This window comes from Piliocolobus tephrosceles, chromosome 2 (genome assembly GCF_002776525.5).
Source record: "Piliocolobus tephrosceles isolate RC106 chromosome 2, ASM277652v3, whole genome shotgun sequence".
In the NCBI taxonomy this organism is placed as follows: Eukaryota; Metazoa; Chordata; class Mammalia; order Primates; family Cercopithecidae; genus Piliocolobus; species Piliocolobus tephrosceles.
In genome coordinates, this window is record NC_045435.1 from 88,383,215 (window position 1) to 88,398,490 (window position 15,276).

General features: G+C 51.8%; 1 protein-coding gene across 4 annotated transcripts in view; it reads right to left on the reverse strand.

Annotated features, from left to right (window-relative positions):
* Positions 1–5,162, reverse strand: part of CAMP (cathelicidin antimicrobial peptide) — an 8,606-nt gene extending 3,444 nt beyond the window's left edge. For 3 of the 4 annotated variants that reach the window (XM_023231748.1, XM_023231749.1, XM_023231750.2), the window contains exons 1-3: positions 4,791–5,162; positions 4,042–4,149; positions 3,829–3,900 (exon numbers count right to left, since the gene is read on the reverse strand). In XM_023231748.1, coding sequence (XP_023087516.1) covers positions 3,829–3,900; positions 4,042–4,149; positions 4,791–5,000 — 390 coding nt within the window. In that variant the 5' untranslated portion in view covers positions 5,001–5,162. Of the gene's footprint in view, positions 1–3,016; positions 3,215–3,828; positions 3,901–4,041; positions 4,150–4,790 lie in introns of those variants that run through there. The other variant, XM_023231747.1, reaches the window with a different exon arrangement.
* Positions 5,163–15,276: the final 10,114 nt, after the last annotated feature.

A 15,276-nucleotide genomic window follows, 5' to 3' on the forward strand; every position in this document is an offset into this window, starting at 1 on the left:
GGGCCGGGTGGAGTGGCTCATGCCTGTAATCCCAGCACTTTGGGAGGTGGAGGCAGGAGGATCACTTGAGGTCAGGAATTTGAGATGAGCCCGGCCAACATGGCAAAACCCTGTCTCTACTAAAAATACAAAAATCAGTTAGGCACGGTGGTGCGCTCCTGTAATCCCAGCTACTCGGGAGGCTGAGGCAGGAGAATTGCTTGAACCCGGGAGGTGGAGGTTGCAGTGAGCTGAGATTGCGCCACTGCACTCCAGCCTAGGTGACAGCGTGAGAATCTCCCTAAAAAAAAAAAAAGGGCCGGGCGCGGTGGCTGAAGCCTGTAATCCCAGCACTTTGGGAGGCTGAGGCGGGCAGATCACGAGGTCAGGAGATCAAGACCATACTGGCTAACACAGTGAAACCCCGTCTCTACTAAAAATACAAAAACGTTAGCCAGGCGTGGCGGCGGGCGCCTATAGCCCCAGCTACTCAGGAGGCTGAGGCAGGAGAATGGCGTGAACCCGGGAGGCGGAGCTTGCAGTGAGCCGAGATCGCGTCACTGCACTCCAGCCTGGGCGACAGCGCGAGACTCCGTCTCAAAAAAAAAAAATCAGGATATTGGTAATTTCTGGGAGGACAGAATGGGTAATAATTGTGAGTGGCGTGAGTTGGACCTCTGGGGTACTTGTAATTTATGTTTTTTGATCCCAGTGCTGATTCCACACAGGGGTGTTCAGTTTGTGAAAATGCATCCATCTGTACCTTTATGAGACATGCGCTTTTTCCATTTGAATGTTATACTATACAAAAGGGGGTGGGAAGGTAGAAAATTATAAGCCCCCTCAAAAAATCAAATGTGTTGTTTTATGTTAAAGCATCATATATATTCAAAAAATAAAGCTATAATCTCATATATATAGAGAGAGGAAAAGAAATATGTGTGTGTGTTTTGAAGTATTCTTATGGACAGACTATATTTTACTAACTAGATCTTTATCCGATAAATAATTACTGAGAAAAGCATGGTGCCAAAAAGCTAGCTTCACAAAGCCTGTAGCCTAGTAAATTAATCTTATTTTTCTTTTTTTTTTTTGAGGTGGAGTCTCGCTCTGCCACTCAGCCTGGAGTGCAGTGGTACCATCTCGTCTCACTGGAACCTTCGCCTCCCGGATTCAAGCGATTCTCCTGCCTCAGCCTCCTGAGTAGCTGAGATTACAGGCATCTGCCACCACGCCTGACTAATTTTTGTATTTTAGTAGAGACAGGGTTTCACCATGTTGGTTAAGTTGGCCTTGAGCTCCTGACCTCAGATGATCCGCCCGCCTTGGCCTCCCAAAGTGCTGGGATTACAGGTGTGAGCCATTGCGCCTGGCCTTTTAATCTTATTTTTCTTAAAGATGATAAAGGAATGATTAACAGCTTTTTTCTGTTCATTCATTAAAACATCTGAGTGCCAATAATATGCCAAACACTGTGCTAGGTAAAGGCATGGAAAACTGAATTTCACTGCATCAGTTTCTAAGACAAGAAACTACCCAGCCATGGAATGCACTGACTCACAATAGCAGGCAGTGAGTTTCCTGCCAGTGGGGGTGTTTCAGCAGAGAGGGAGAAGACCAGCTCTTTGGCACAACAAAGAATCCATCCTTGCGTTGAGATGGTGCAAAAGGACAAAGAATCTCTAGATTTCTATTATGTGCCCAGCACTTCACACGTGCCATCTATCATCTATCCCCACAGTCATCCTGGAGGAATGAACTGTTATGTTTTCCATTTTACAGGTGGAAATATTGAGATGAAAGGTTAGATGATGTTCCCAAGGTCAGAGAGCTAGGGTGTGCATGTGGGTATTTGCTTTAGGTGGGTTTTTTGTTTGTTTGTTTTGTTTTGTTTTGTTTTTTGAGATGGAGTTTTGCCCTTGTTGCCCAGGCTAGAGTGCAATGGCATGATCTCAGCTCACCACAACCTCTGCCTCCCGGGTTCAAGTGATTCTCCTGCCTTAGCCTTCAGAGTAGCTGGAATTACAGGCATGCACCACCACGCCCAGCTAATTTTGTATTTTTAGTAGAGACGAGGTTTCTCCATGTTGGTCAGGCTGGTCTTGAACTTTCGACCTCAGGTGATCTGCCTGCCTTGGCCTCCCAAAGTGCTGGGATTACAGGCGTGAGCCACTGCCCCTGGCTGGTCTTTGGTTTTTATGAGCCCACTCACCTTTGTTTGTTTAGATAGGGTTTCACCCTGTAACCCAGGCTGGAGTGCAGTGGCGCAATCTCAGCTCACTGCAACCTCTGCCTTCCAGGCTCAAGAAATCCTCCCACCTCAACCTCCTGAGTAGCTGGGACTATAGGCATGCACCACCACGCCCAGCTAATTTTTGTATTTTTAGTAGAGACAGGGTTTGCCATGTTGCCCAGGCTGGTCTCAAACTCTTGAGCTCAAGTAATCCACCCGCCTGGCTTCCCAAAATCCTGGGATTACAGGTATGAGACATCACACCTGACCATATTCTTGTTTCCAACAATCCCTAAACACAAGCCCACAAGTTAAATCTGCTACCTACCTTACGAAACTGTGATGTGTCCCAATGCCAGAGGAAATGCCCGGAGTTATGGGCTTTCCTGAGTTAAGTCTTTTAGGAAGCAGTGGAATTTTATGGGAATTGTACCTGCAGGCGGACCGCACCCAGTTGGCCAGCCACCCATGGGACTGGACCAAGCTTCTCTGCATGTTAACAACATGCTTGGCCCCTCTCTCGAATGTCACCTCCCCATGAACAGGAACAGCTCCACAGCATTCCCCCACTACCACACACAGAGTAGGGCTCCTTAATTCTCTGCTGGGGGTTCCACTGAGCATGGGGATGCTGTCTTGGACCTCTTGGCCCTGCTGCCTTACCCTGTGTCCTCCTGGATGGAACACTGCCCTCGCCACCTCTGTGTCACATTCACACACACTCACCACACTTACACACGGCCTCCCTGAGTTAAGGGCTCGGTAGTGGTGAGAGAGAGGAGGCAAGACAAGTGAGACTGCAGCCTGAGGAAATTGCTCTCATAGTTTATTTCTCAGAGCCCAGAAGCCTGAGCCAGAGTAGGGCACACACTAGGACTCTGTCCTGGGTACAAGATTCCCCCAAAAATCCTTGATTTTCTGGCCAATTTTTTTAAGCCCTCTGCCAATCTTCTCTTTAGCTTTCCGGAAGAAATTGCCCAGCCGGGCAAATCTCCTATTATCCTGGGGTTGTATACAGGAAGAAACAGGTTCCTTGTCAGGGGTGTACCCAGGGTCAATCCAAGACACCTCCCCACCTAGATGCCCCTCTTCGTGGGCCCCCGCAGGAACTTTGGGGCCCCAGTTCAACCTCTGACTGTGACCTTTGAAGCTTGTGATTGAATCCCTACACCAAGTAAAAAGATGAGAAACCTGAGTCCCGGAGATGGTGAGGGGCTCTGCAGGCTCACACAGCTCAGCCCAGAAACACTGAGATGGGAACACAGGGCTGAGAGCTGAGTACTCTAAGACAGTGGCTCTCAAACTTTACAGGAGCCGGAATCTCCTGGAAAGCTTATCAAAATACGAGTTTCTGGGCCCTACCCAGCGTCTGTCTGAGTAGATCTGAGTGGGGCCTGAGAATTTGCATGTCTAACGAGTCCCCAGGAAGGGCTACACTTGCAGTGCTACGCCTTAGGATTCCAGAGCCGGCCCCAGAGACGGAGCTCAGGTTGGGGGAAGAGCCCTGGGTAGGAGGGGCTTTCTCTGCCCTGGGTTGGGGGGTAGTTAGTTGACCCATAGGATGGTCCACACTCTATGCTCCCATCAGCCCCTGCATCCCAGAACAGCCCACTCACCTTATCACAACTGATGTCAAAGGAGTCCCCGGCCTGGTTTAGGGTCACTGTCCCCACACACCGCTTCACCAGCTGGAAAGGAGAAGCTCAAGGTCAAACTTGAAACCATTTGCCACAACCTCCCAGCCCCATCCCAGTGGGAAATATTCCCCAGGTGCCCCTTGTTCAGCTCCTTGGGAGGCACCCACCAACACCCCCAGCCCCAAGCCTCACCCCGTCCTCCTTGAAGTCACAATCCTGCGGTGACTTCTGTGTTGTCCTGGGGCACACTGTCTCCTTCACTGTGAAGCTCACAGGCTTTGGGGTGTCTGGGTCCCCATCCTAGTCAGAGGAGGAAATGGGGAGGCCCATTCTTGTATTTTCTGATTTGTGTCCATGACCTTCCCACCAAGAGGACAGGCTTTCAACAGTACCTGATGTGCGATAGGCACTGGGCACTGGGCTCGGCACTGGGGTACTGAGGGGAGGAGGACTGAGCCATACCTACCCTCCTAGGTGAACAGTGAATAGAAGCAGACCTCAGATGAGCTCTAACAAGGAGCCCCTCCCACTCTGGGGTGGGGGCAAGGGAAGTCGGGGGGCTTCCTGGGGGACAAGACATACCCACTGGAACCTAAAGTCTGGACAGAGTTCTTCCCTGTGTGGGGTAACGTGGTACAGCAGAGACTTAAAGCAGAGGAGGTCACTGCCCAGAGCCAATGACCCCACTCTAGTGCCTGGAGCTCACAGAAGTCTCTACACCTGCATGGGGTTGGGGTGAGGGTATCTCTGCCACCGCAGGAATTCTAAGACAGGAAGCTCTCATGCTGGGAGGAGATACGAGCTCTAGAAGGTTCCCTGGAAAAGACGGGACCACACTTAAAGGGGGAGATGCCTTCCTGGCAGGCAGTGCAGCAGGAGCAGAAGGAACAACAGGTGGCCAAGCCTAGCCAGAGCAGAGCAGAACCTCGCCAGAAGCTCACCATCGTGGGCCTCGGATCCAGGTCCAGGAGGCGGTAGAGGTTGGCATCCGAGGACCGCTGGTTGATGCCATCTATAGCACGAAGCACAGCTTCCTGGTAGCTGAGGACCTGGGCAACGATGGCCAGAGGCATCACCAGGCCCAACAGCAGCAGCACCAGTGACCACCGCCCCAGGGAGGGGCCATCCCTTTGGGTCTTCATGGTCCCCATGTCTGCCTCCCTCTAGCCCACAGGAGCCTCCTTTATGCCCAACCTGAGCCTGATGCAAAGGCCCAACCAGGAACCTTCCTGACCCACCCATCCCTGGCTGCCTGCCAGGGTGTGGGCTGGGGTTTGCTTCAGCCCCTGGCTATTGCTTCACAGGACTTGCTGGGCAGTGAGTGAGATCTGCTTCGTGTGCAAGACGAGGAAGTGGTTTCTCCATCTCTCTGACAATCTCCCAGACCCGACAGGAGATTGTCATAGCCAGGGTTGCTCAAGAGCATTAAGTCCCTGAAGAGAGGAAGAGAGCCAGGTGCCTAATTCTACATCCTTCTACTCCTCAGGAGTTAGGGTGATGGATTTAGTTGTTTACTGCTAAATCTACAGCTCTAGGCATTGCCTGGCATCCAGTAGGCATCGATTAAGAATTGATTAATGAGGCAGGGCATGGTGGCTCACACCAATAATCCAAGCACTTTGGGAGGCCGAGGTGGGCAGATCACCTGAGATAAGAAGTTCGAGACAAGCCTCGCCTACCTGGTGAAACCCCATCTCTACTAAAAATACAAAAATTAGCCACGCATTGTGGCTCACACCTGTAGTCCCAGCTACAGGCTGAAGCATGAGAATCGCTTGAACCCATTGAACCCGGGAAGCAGAAGTTGCAGTTAGCTAAGATCATGCCACTGCATTCCAGCCTGGGTAACAGAGTGAGACTCAGTATGAAAAAAACAAAAAACAGAAAAAAGAACTGGTGAATGAAGACAGTAGCCACCCCCAACCTAGAGACTCACCCTTGCAAGGGACAAGTTGCCCTTTCTATTCAAGGCCATACCACTTGCTCTCTGGACCCAGCTGTCAGCCAGACAGAGGCTCTGCCCCATCTATCCTCTTCTGCATCCTTCTTCACTATTGTTCTCAGTCTCAAAATGTTCCCAAGCCCCTCCAGACATGGCCTTTCACCCTGGCTTCTCTCAAGCCAAGTCTTAGGAAGGTTGTCTACACTTGTTGACCCCATCTTTTCACTATTCTTCATACTGGAGGCCACTGCAGAATGGCCAACCCACCCTGGGTCCGCTGGCCACCCTCAAGCCTGGTGTTTGTCTGCACAGACAGTGGTGAGCCTTCCTTCCTGCTGCCCCAGTCTCCCCTGATGCCACTCTCCTGCTGTCCCTCCTGCCTCCCTGGTGGCTCCTTCTTGGTCTCCCCCAAGGACTGTCTTCTTTTTTTTTTTTTTTTTTTTTGAGACAGAGTCTCGCTCTGTCGCCCAGGCTGGAGTGCAGTGGCCGGATCTCAGCTCACTGCAAGCTCTGCCTCCCAGGTTTACGCCATTCTCCTGCCTCAGCCTCCCGAGTAGCTGGGATTATAGGCGCCACCACCTCGCCCGGCTAGTTTTTTGTATTTTTTAGTAGAGACGGGGTTTCACCGTGTTAGCCAGGATGGTCTCGATCTCCTGACCTCGTGATCCGCCCGTCTCGGCCTTCCAAAGTGCTGGGATTACAGGCTTGAGCCACCGCGCCCGGCCAGGACTGTCTTCTTAATATTGAGAGCGTGTGGGGTCACCTCCTGGGCTGCTTCTCTTCCCTGGCCTTGGGTTTCCCTGGGGACACCCTCTCCCAGAACACCAGTTATAATAGGCAGACACCACCCGGTCTGTATCTCTGAGTTCAAGACTCCCGTGAACATCCTAGTTGTCCCCACTGGGCTCCCTTGACTGCTCTTCTGCTGAGCGTCCACTGCATGAGCCCTGAAGCACACTCGGCTCCTTCCTTCTGAAAGCACTCCCCTCTGGCCTCCCCCTCCACCCCTGCCTGGCTCCTGCCACCATCTCTCCCGTGCAGTGCTGCCCCAGCCTCCAGACTCCACCTTCTCTAGGTGTCAGGCTCTCCTCAGACCATAGTCCACCCTCCACACCATTGTCCAGGGGTTCCTTTAAACCACTGATTTGGTCATTTCAACCCTCTACCTTCAGGAGCCCACACACCCCCTAGGCTGGCATCAGGGCCTGTGGCCTTTTTGTTCCCACTGCCCTCACCCCATCCCTGCACACCCCAAGTGCCAGACTGTCACGTAGGCCTCCATCACATAGGCTCATCTGAGCCTCCTACTCTTTCTCCCAGCTCTGCCCCGATCCTTCTGTTGGGCCTGCCCTTTCACCTCATGAAGCTTTCCCTGACCTCCAACCAGGCACAGCAATCTCCTCTTTGCCCCTACAGCTTCCAGGAAGTCTCTCCTGATGCGACCTCAAATTACTCCCTGATTGGTGCTCTGGCTGAGACACCAAGCTGGGATGCCTGGCTGGTGTTGGGAGAGGGAGAGAGCACAGCCAGGAGAGATAAAGGGCCAAAGTGATAGAGGGATCCAGCGTCCATGAGGCAAATTCCAGTCCCAGCTCCTCTGTGGACTGGCCATGTGGCCCTGAGGCCTGGGGTACCTCTTGACCTCAGTTGGCCTGTGGGACACTTGGGGGCTTGGACAGCAGGGCTCCTAGAAGGTGGAAGCCTGGATGAAGGCCACTGGTTGCACACCTGGCCTTGAGAGAACGAAGAAGTGGACTTCTGTGCAACCTGCTTTCACAGCTCAAGTGTTGCCCCAGTGGCCTCTTGGTCAAGCAGAGCTTGCACATCAGGCCCTTTATGGCTGTTAGGAAAAGGGCCATCCAGGGATATCAGGCCTCTCAGGACTCTCCTGCTTCCTCCCCGCTTCTGACTGGCTTTAGGATCCCCAAGAAGCCAAACCGGGGGAGAAGCAGATGACAATGTTAGTTCTTAGGTTAGGGCATGAGACCTGCATGCTCCTGTGTTCCTCTAGGTCAGATCTGGCATATTCAGAGCCCCTTTCCAGCTGCCTCAAGAGGACATTCCACCTCGGCCAGTGCTGGACACGCCCTCACATGAAATCAGCCAGAGCCCAAGCAGCTTGCATAGGTCCTTTGATACAACTGCAGAAGTCTGGACTCAGGGGCACCTGCTTTCCCTCTCAGGGCCATCGCACAAGGTTCCAGGAGTGAGTCCTGCCCTTGGCACATGCAGGTCGGTGTCTACTTCCTGAGGTAGGGAGGCTGACTTTAGACCTTTAGAACCCATGGCTGCTGCCCCTTCCTCCTAGGGAGGGAGAAAGGAGGCTCTCACCAGCTCGCCTTTTTCTTTTTTTTTTTGAGACAGAGTCTTGCTCTGTCGCCCAGGCTGGATCTCAGCTCACTGCAAGCTCCGCCTCCCGGGTTCATGCCGTTCTCCTGCCTCAGCCTCCCGAGTAGCTGGGACTACAGGCACCCGCCACCTTGCCCGGCTAGTTTTTTTGTATTTTTTAGTAGAGACAGGGTTTCACTGTGTTAGCCAGGATGGTGTCAATCTTCTGACCTCGTGATCCACCCGTCTCAGCCTCCCAAAGTGCTGGGATTACAGGCTTGAGCCACTGCGCCCGGCCCAGCTCGCCTTTTTCATAATGGCTCACCCCATTAATACAGTGATCAGAAGATTGTAGGCAAGGCGGAATGAGAAAGAAAAAGTGAGGCTTGGCCGGGTGCGGTGGCTCACACCCGTAATCCTAGCACTTTGGAAGGCCGAGGTGGGTGGACCACGAAGTCAGGAGATCGAGACCATGTTGGCTAACACGGTGAAACCCCATCTCTAGCCAGGCGGAGTAGCATGTGCCTATAGTCCCAGCTCATCGGGAGGCGGAGGCAGGAGAATCACTTGAACCCGGGAAGCGGAAGTTGCAGTGAGCCAGGATTGCACCACTGCACTCCAGCCTGTGTGACAAAGTGAGACTCTGTCTCAAAAAAAAAACAAAAAAGTAAAAAGTGAGGCTTTTCCACATCAAGATTTGAGAGCTAGATAAATGTCCCTTCACAAAGGCCTGGGCAGCCCCTGTCCCTCTGTCTCTCTGTCTCTGTCTCTCTCTTTCCTCTCTCTCTTTGAATCTCCCACCCCCACTTCTCTAAGTGGCCCCTTCCTCTCCTGCAGACCCAGGAGGCTCCAACTCCTACACAATGTGATCAGGGAACCTGGTGCACTGAGGCTGCTAAAGGCTCTGGGAGACCTTCCACAGATGAGCAGATGCTGGAGCTACCCTCTCCCACTCCACAATCCCTCCCCCATTGGCGAGCAAGACCCTGCTTAGCCCCCACTCTGCGTTCCCTCTCTGGCTCCGTGTCTGCAGCCCTGGTTGTCCTGGTGGAAGCGTCTACCCCTCAGGCCTGCTTGCCCCCGAGACAACTTTCATCAGAATGGCCAACTTGTTTGAAAAGTAGAGAACCATGCAGGCAGTTTGTTCATCTCCTTGGGGAGCACTGGGGAGGAAGTCCTGGGATGGGAATCCCAGGAACCATATCCGTCCCCAGCCTCTGTCTCTGTCCCTCCCTGTGCCCATAATCTATAGTCAGCACAGAAAGCCCAGGGCTTCGCAGGCAAACAGCCTGGGTTCCCTCATCAGGCTGACTGGGTTCCTGGCTCAGCCCTGCCACGACCAGCTATGTATCTGCATACTGATGTGTCTGCTCTGCACCCACCTCCTCGTCTGTAGAACAGGGATGATCATCACAGTGTCTAGTTTGTAGAATTGTTGTAAGAGTCAAATACAACATGGTCTGTGGCCAGTACATGGGAATTGTTTTTGCTGTTATTTATGTGACCTGTTAGGTTAATACTTCAGAAGTAAACATGGTGCTCCCGAGATAGTAACATGGTTGGCAAAGCATGGTGCTCACACCTGTAATCCCAATGCTTTGGGATTACAAGCAGGAGGATTGCTTCAGGACAGGAGTTTGAGACCAGCCTGGGCAACAGAACGAGGCCCTGTCTCTATAAAAATGTTTTAAAATTAGCTGGGCATGGTGGTGTGCACCTGTGGTCCCAGCTACTTGGGAGGCTGAGGTGGGAGGATTGCTTGAGCCCAGAAGATGGAGGCTACCGTGAGCTGTGATCATGCCACTGTATCCAGCCAGGGCAATGGAGAGAGACCCTGACTCAAAAATAGAAAATTGGGGTGACTTAGGCCATGAGCTAACTTCTGGTAAATTGCCTCCCTCCCTGAACCTTTCTTGTGCAAAAATTGGGACAGTAGCCCCAACCTTGTGGACAGCAATGCATTGGAGCAATGCATTGAATAATATACTCAAAGACAGAAGTTTCCTTCCCTAAACCTGGGGCATGGGGCAGGGTATGCTTTTACCCTGTGGTGGACAGGGAATGCCAATCACAGGTTCTGCCCAGACTCAGGACAAGTTCCCCTTTCTGCCACTTTCTTTCACTTGCAGAATTGTATTGCCAAGAGACCTGGGGTGGATGGTCTCAAGCACCGTCGATTACTAGCTGCGTGACTTTGAGCAAGTTGCCATGTTTTCCTGGTAATGTTCTCATATTTGTAGGATGGGAATGAGATGCCCTGGAGTGTTTGTTCAAATGCAACAGTGAGTGAGAAAGTGCATGTCCACTGTCAAGTCCTGCACTCCTGGGTTGTTTTGGCAAGTGAGGTCAGGGTCAGGTCTCCCTACTTGGCAATGGCCTTAGCCCAACTGTTCCCCAACAAGATACATATGCACACATGAAACTGTGCATATGGCTGGGCGAGGTGGCTCACGCCTGTAATTCCAGCACTTTGGGAGGCCAAGGCGGGTGGATCACCTGAGGTCGGGAGTTCAAGACTGGCCTCACCAACATGGAGACACCCTGCTTTTACTAAAAATACAAATTTGGCTGGGCGTGGTGGCACATGCCTATAATCCCAGCTACTAGGAAGGCTGAGGCAGGAGAATTGCTTGAACCTGGGAGGTGGAGTTTGCAGTGAGCTGAGATTGTGCCATTCACTCCAGCCTGGGAAACAAGAGTGAAACTCCGTCTCAAAAAACAAACAAACAAAAAAACTGTGCATATGTATCTTGTTGGGGAACCGTGCTCCCCTTCTTGCTAATAACATAACCTACTACCCCTGTCACATTTCAGCTCAGACTCAGCCTCTCCAGGCTGTCCCCTGGATTTCAGCCCCCAGTTGACATCCTCTGTGATGTGCCCCCCACCAACACCAGGCTGGGAGACAGCTCACCAATCCCACCTTTAATCTCAGGCTGTGTTTATCCGTCAGGCTAGTCCCAGGGGTAAGACCACAGGTGTCCTCAGACAAGAGTCATGAAGCCCTGGGCTACCCCTCAAACAGGGTCTCCCCAAGTTCTCCCTCTGTCCAGGCTCCTGATCATGGGGCTGCATCTCCTTCCCAGGTCAAGGGCTTCCCAACTATGACAATCTTGTCTGTCCCTCAGATAGGGACTCCCAAGGGCAAGCCCCTGCAGAGCCCACAGACTCCCTAAGGACAGGATTCCTTTCCTCACTGGGCCCCTCTCAGAACTGGCATTGGGTTCTGCCCTCAGAGGGCCCAGATGGGTAAGGGCCACTCCCAGCAGGTCCAGACCCAAGTTCAGGAATCACTTGTCAAACGAAACACTATACAGCAAGCGGTAGTGACAGGCAGTTTCCAGTAAATGTGCCTTTGTTTCCTAGACTGATTACCAAGAAGGGCCCGGGACATGGTGTCCAGGGGTGGAGGCTCTGCCCAGCCACAAGGAAAAGAACTGAATATTGGATATCCCACTCAGAGGACCCCGCTGTCGTCCTTTGCAGGGAAGAGGGATGGTCAAACCATAGCATGTTTTCTCCTGGGAAAGGCCAAGGCAGCTGTAGGTAATCACATGCTGTCTTGTCCAGGAATACCCACCCAGAGCCAGGTGGGTTGTACAATCCAGTTTTCTCAACCCCACATCCTTGAGCTTCTTGCTAGGTGACTGTGTCCTGAGTGCTTCCCCAACTCCAAGCCTGTCTCCTTGTCAGCGATCCACAAACCCTGTGCAACTCCAGCACTCCTGTGCCTCCAGCGACCAGAGACTGTATGACAGGCCTCCTGCTGCTCAGCCCCTGCTTAGTGACCCTCATATTCACCCCGCTGGACTCTTTGCCTCCTCCTTCTTTGGCTCCTCCCTGACCTGAACCCTGACCAGCTTCCCTCTCATTGCTCCCTGTTCATCATACCTTGCTCACTTCTGCTTGAATGCATTAGCCAATATGGTAGCCATAAGCACAAGTGGCAATTCAATTTCAATGCAAATTAATTGAACTTAATTAAAATTAAAAATTGGCCAGGTGCAGTGGCTCATGTCTGCAATCCCAGCATTTTGGGAGGCAGAGGCAGGTGGATTACCTGAGGTCAGGAGTTCGAGACCAGCCTGACCAATATGGCGAAACCCCATCTCTACTAAAAATACAAAAATTAGCTGGGCGTGGTGGTGCATGCCTGTAATCCCAGCTCCGCGGGAGGCTGAGGCAGGAGAATCTCTTGAACCCGGGAGGTTGAGGTGAGCCGAGATCGTGCCACTGCATTTCAGCCTGGGTGATAGAGAAAGACTCCATGTCAAAATAAATAAATAAATAAATAACAAAAAACCCCACAATTATTCTGTCTCACTACCCCCATTTCAATTGCTCAACAGTCAGTTACATGTGGATGTCTCAGATACAGAACATTTCCTTGATCACAGAAAGTTCTATTGGACAATGCTGAGTTAGACAAAGAAGTGTGGCTGGAGGTGGGGAGAGAACTGGAAGGAGAGAAGATCCTGTGACAACCCTGGGTGGGAAGGGCCAGCTTTGTCCCTGTGACATGCTATCTTTCTCCAAATGTTTCAGAAGCACCTGCTTGACAATGCCTCCAAAGAAAAAGCTCGCTGTATGGGAGACAACAGTGAAAGGTGGGCCATCCTCCAGCAGGGAGCTGACTGGAGAAGGCCTTGGATGCCACGGCTGCAGGGAAGCAGCTCTGCAAGGGTGCATAGTAGGCCCTCCTTGGGTGGTAGTTTTATTATAGGAGCATCACTCAGGCTGCACTGAGAAAGGGGTACTGTTTCTGGGAGCCCCAGAATCATGGCTTGGGGGATCCATCCTCCACTATCTCCCAGTGTAGGACCTCTGTTTCCCAAGGTGACAAGAACAGATCCTTCCCTTGCATTGTGGGTGGGTTAGGAGCCTATAGCCAAGGATGGTGAGGTGCTAAGAGTCATGGAGGCCAGGTCCCAGATGCCAGGTGCTATTTTTGAGCTGAGAGGTGCAGCCCAAATTACCTCCTCTCCATTCTGAGGTCACAAAGGGTTTCAGGGGCCACCTTCTGAATACTCCAGTCCTCTCTGTTTCTGGATGCAGATTCTGAGGCCTTGAATGGGGAGAGACCTGAGCCAAGGTCTCCAAATGGGTTCTGGGCATGTGTCCAGCCATTTCTTTTTTTTCTTTTTTTTTTTTTTTGAGACGGAGTCTCGCTCTGTCGCCCAGGCTGGAGTGCAGTGGCGCAATCTCGGCTCACTACAAGCTCCGCCTCCCGGGTTTACGCCATTCTCCTGCCTCAGCCTCCCGAGTAGCTGGGACTACAGGCGCCCGCCATCTCGCTCGGCTAGTTTTTTGTATTTTTAGTAGAGACGGGGTTTCACCGTGTAGACCAGGATGGTCTCAATCTCCTGACCTCGTGATCCACCCGTCTCGGCCTCCCATAGTGCTGGGATTACAGGCTTGAGCCACCATGCCCGGCCTGTGTCCAGCCATTTCTAATGCTGTCCATAGAGTGTGTAACCTCAGCAGTTGACCTTTCCAGGATCTGAGTGCCTCCGGAGCAGCATATGTGAAAAAGACTTAGGGAGTTAGTCAAGGATTAGGCCACCATAGAGCTACAGGAACAAGTGACCACCCAAGAGGCTGCTGCCTCTTTTGGGTGCCTGTACTCTTTTGTGTGCCAATATGAAAACATTTGTTTACCTTCCCTGAAGAATGGTTGCAGGAGAGGCAGGCTGGCTTCATCAGAGTGCAGGGAGAGGGTGAGAGCCCCCAGGAGAACCCGGAAAAAGCAGTTGAGGAGTATGTCCCCTAAATGCAGGGCTTTGGCTTTGCCAAATGGGGCTGAATTAGGTCTGTCCAGGAAAGGCTGGGATGCAAAGAGGTCTGATGTCTACATTAGGATCAGCTCCAAACAAACATAGAAATATGTACAAGGAACTTTGACATTGGCTTCTGGATTGAGGTGAGGAGACTTCTGTGCCATGGGCACTGCCCCCATCTCTTGGCACTGAGCTCTGAGCAGAACTGGCCAAGAAAGATCGTCTCTACAGGAGGCAGCCAGGGTGGGAGGTGGGTGCAGCTGGACCAGCCCAGGACAGTTGAAGGGCTTGAGTGGGCAGCAGCAGGAGAGAAGACGGCCCCCTGACTACACCCTCCTGCTCCTAGCCTTCCTCTCCAGCCCTCCCACCACGGGTGCCCCAGGGTGATGTGACTGTAGTCAGGATAAACTCTTGTCCATTTTAGTGGCTGCAGGAATTGGAAAGCAGATGCCCGCTCCCAGGTTGAGTCTTTTTTGTTGTGATAGCTATATTAAGATACAGTTGGCATACACAGTTTACCCATTTAAAGTGTACAATTCAGGCTGGCTCAAGTGCAGTGGTGTTTACAACTAATTGATCACAACCAGTTACAGATTTCTTTGTTCCTTCGCCACTCCCACTGCTTCACTTGACTATTAAAATAAATAAATACAAATAAAGTTTATGATTCAGTGGTTTTTAGTGTATTCACAGAGCTGTGCAACCTTTATCACAGTCTGTAATTTTTTTTTTTTTTTTTTTTTTTGAGATGAAGTCTTGCTCTGTCGCCCAGGCTGGAGTGCAGTGGCTGGATCTCAGCTCACTGCAAGCTCCGCCTCCCGGGTTCACGCCATTCTCCTGCCTCAGCCTCCCGAGTAGCTGGGACTACAGGCGCCCGCCACCTCGCCCGGCTAGTTTTTTTGTATTTTTAGTAGAGACGGGGTTTCACTGTGTTAGCCAGGATGGTCTCGATCTTCTGACCTCATGATCCGCCCGTCTCGACCTCCCAAAGTGCTGGGATTACAGGCTTGAGCCACCGCGCCCGGCCCATAGTCTGTAATATTTTATTATTTTTATTTAATTTTTAGAGACAGAGTCTCACTTTGTCACCTAGGCTGGACTGCAGTGGCCCAATCACGGCTCACTGCCGCCTTGAATTCCTGGGCTCAAGGGATCTTCCTGCCTCAGCCTCTGAGTAGCTGGGACTACAGGCATCCACCACCACAGCCGGCTAATTTATATATTTTCTTTTGTAGAGACAGGATCTCGCTATGTTATTCAGGCTGGTCTCAAATCCCTGGGCTCAAGCAGTCCTCTTGCCTTGGCCTCCCAAAGTGCTGGGATTACAGGTGTGAGCCAATCCCTTTGGGTTTTTTTTTGTTTTTTTGTTTTTTTTTTTTT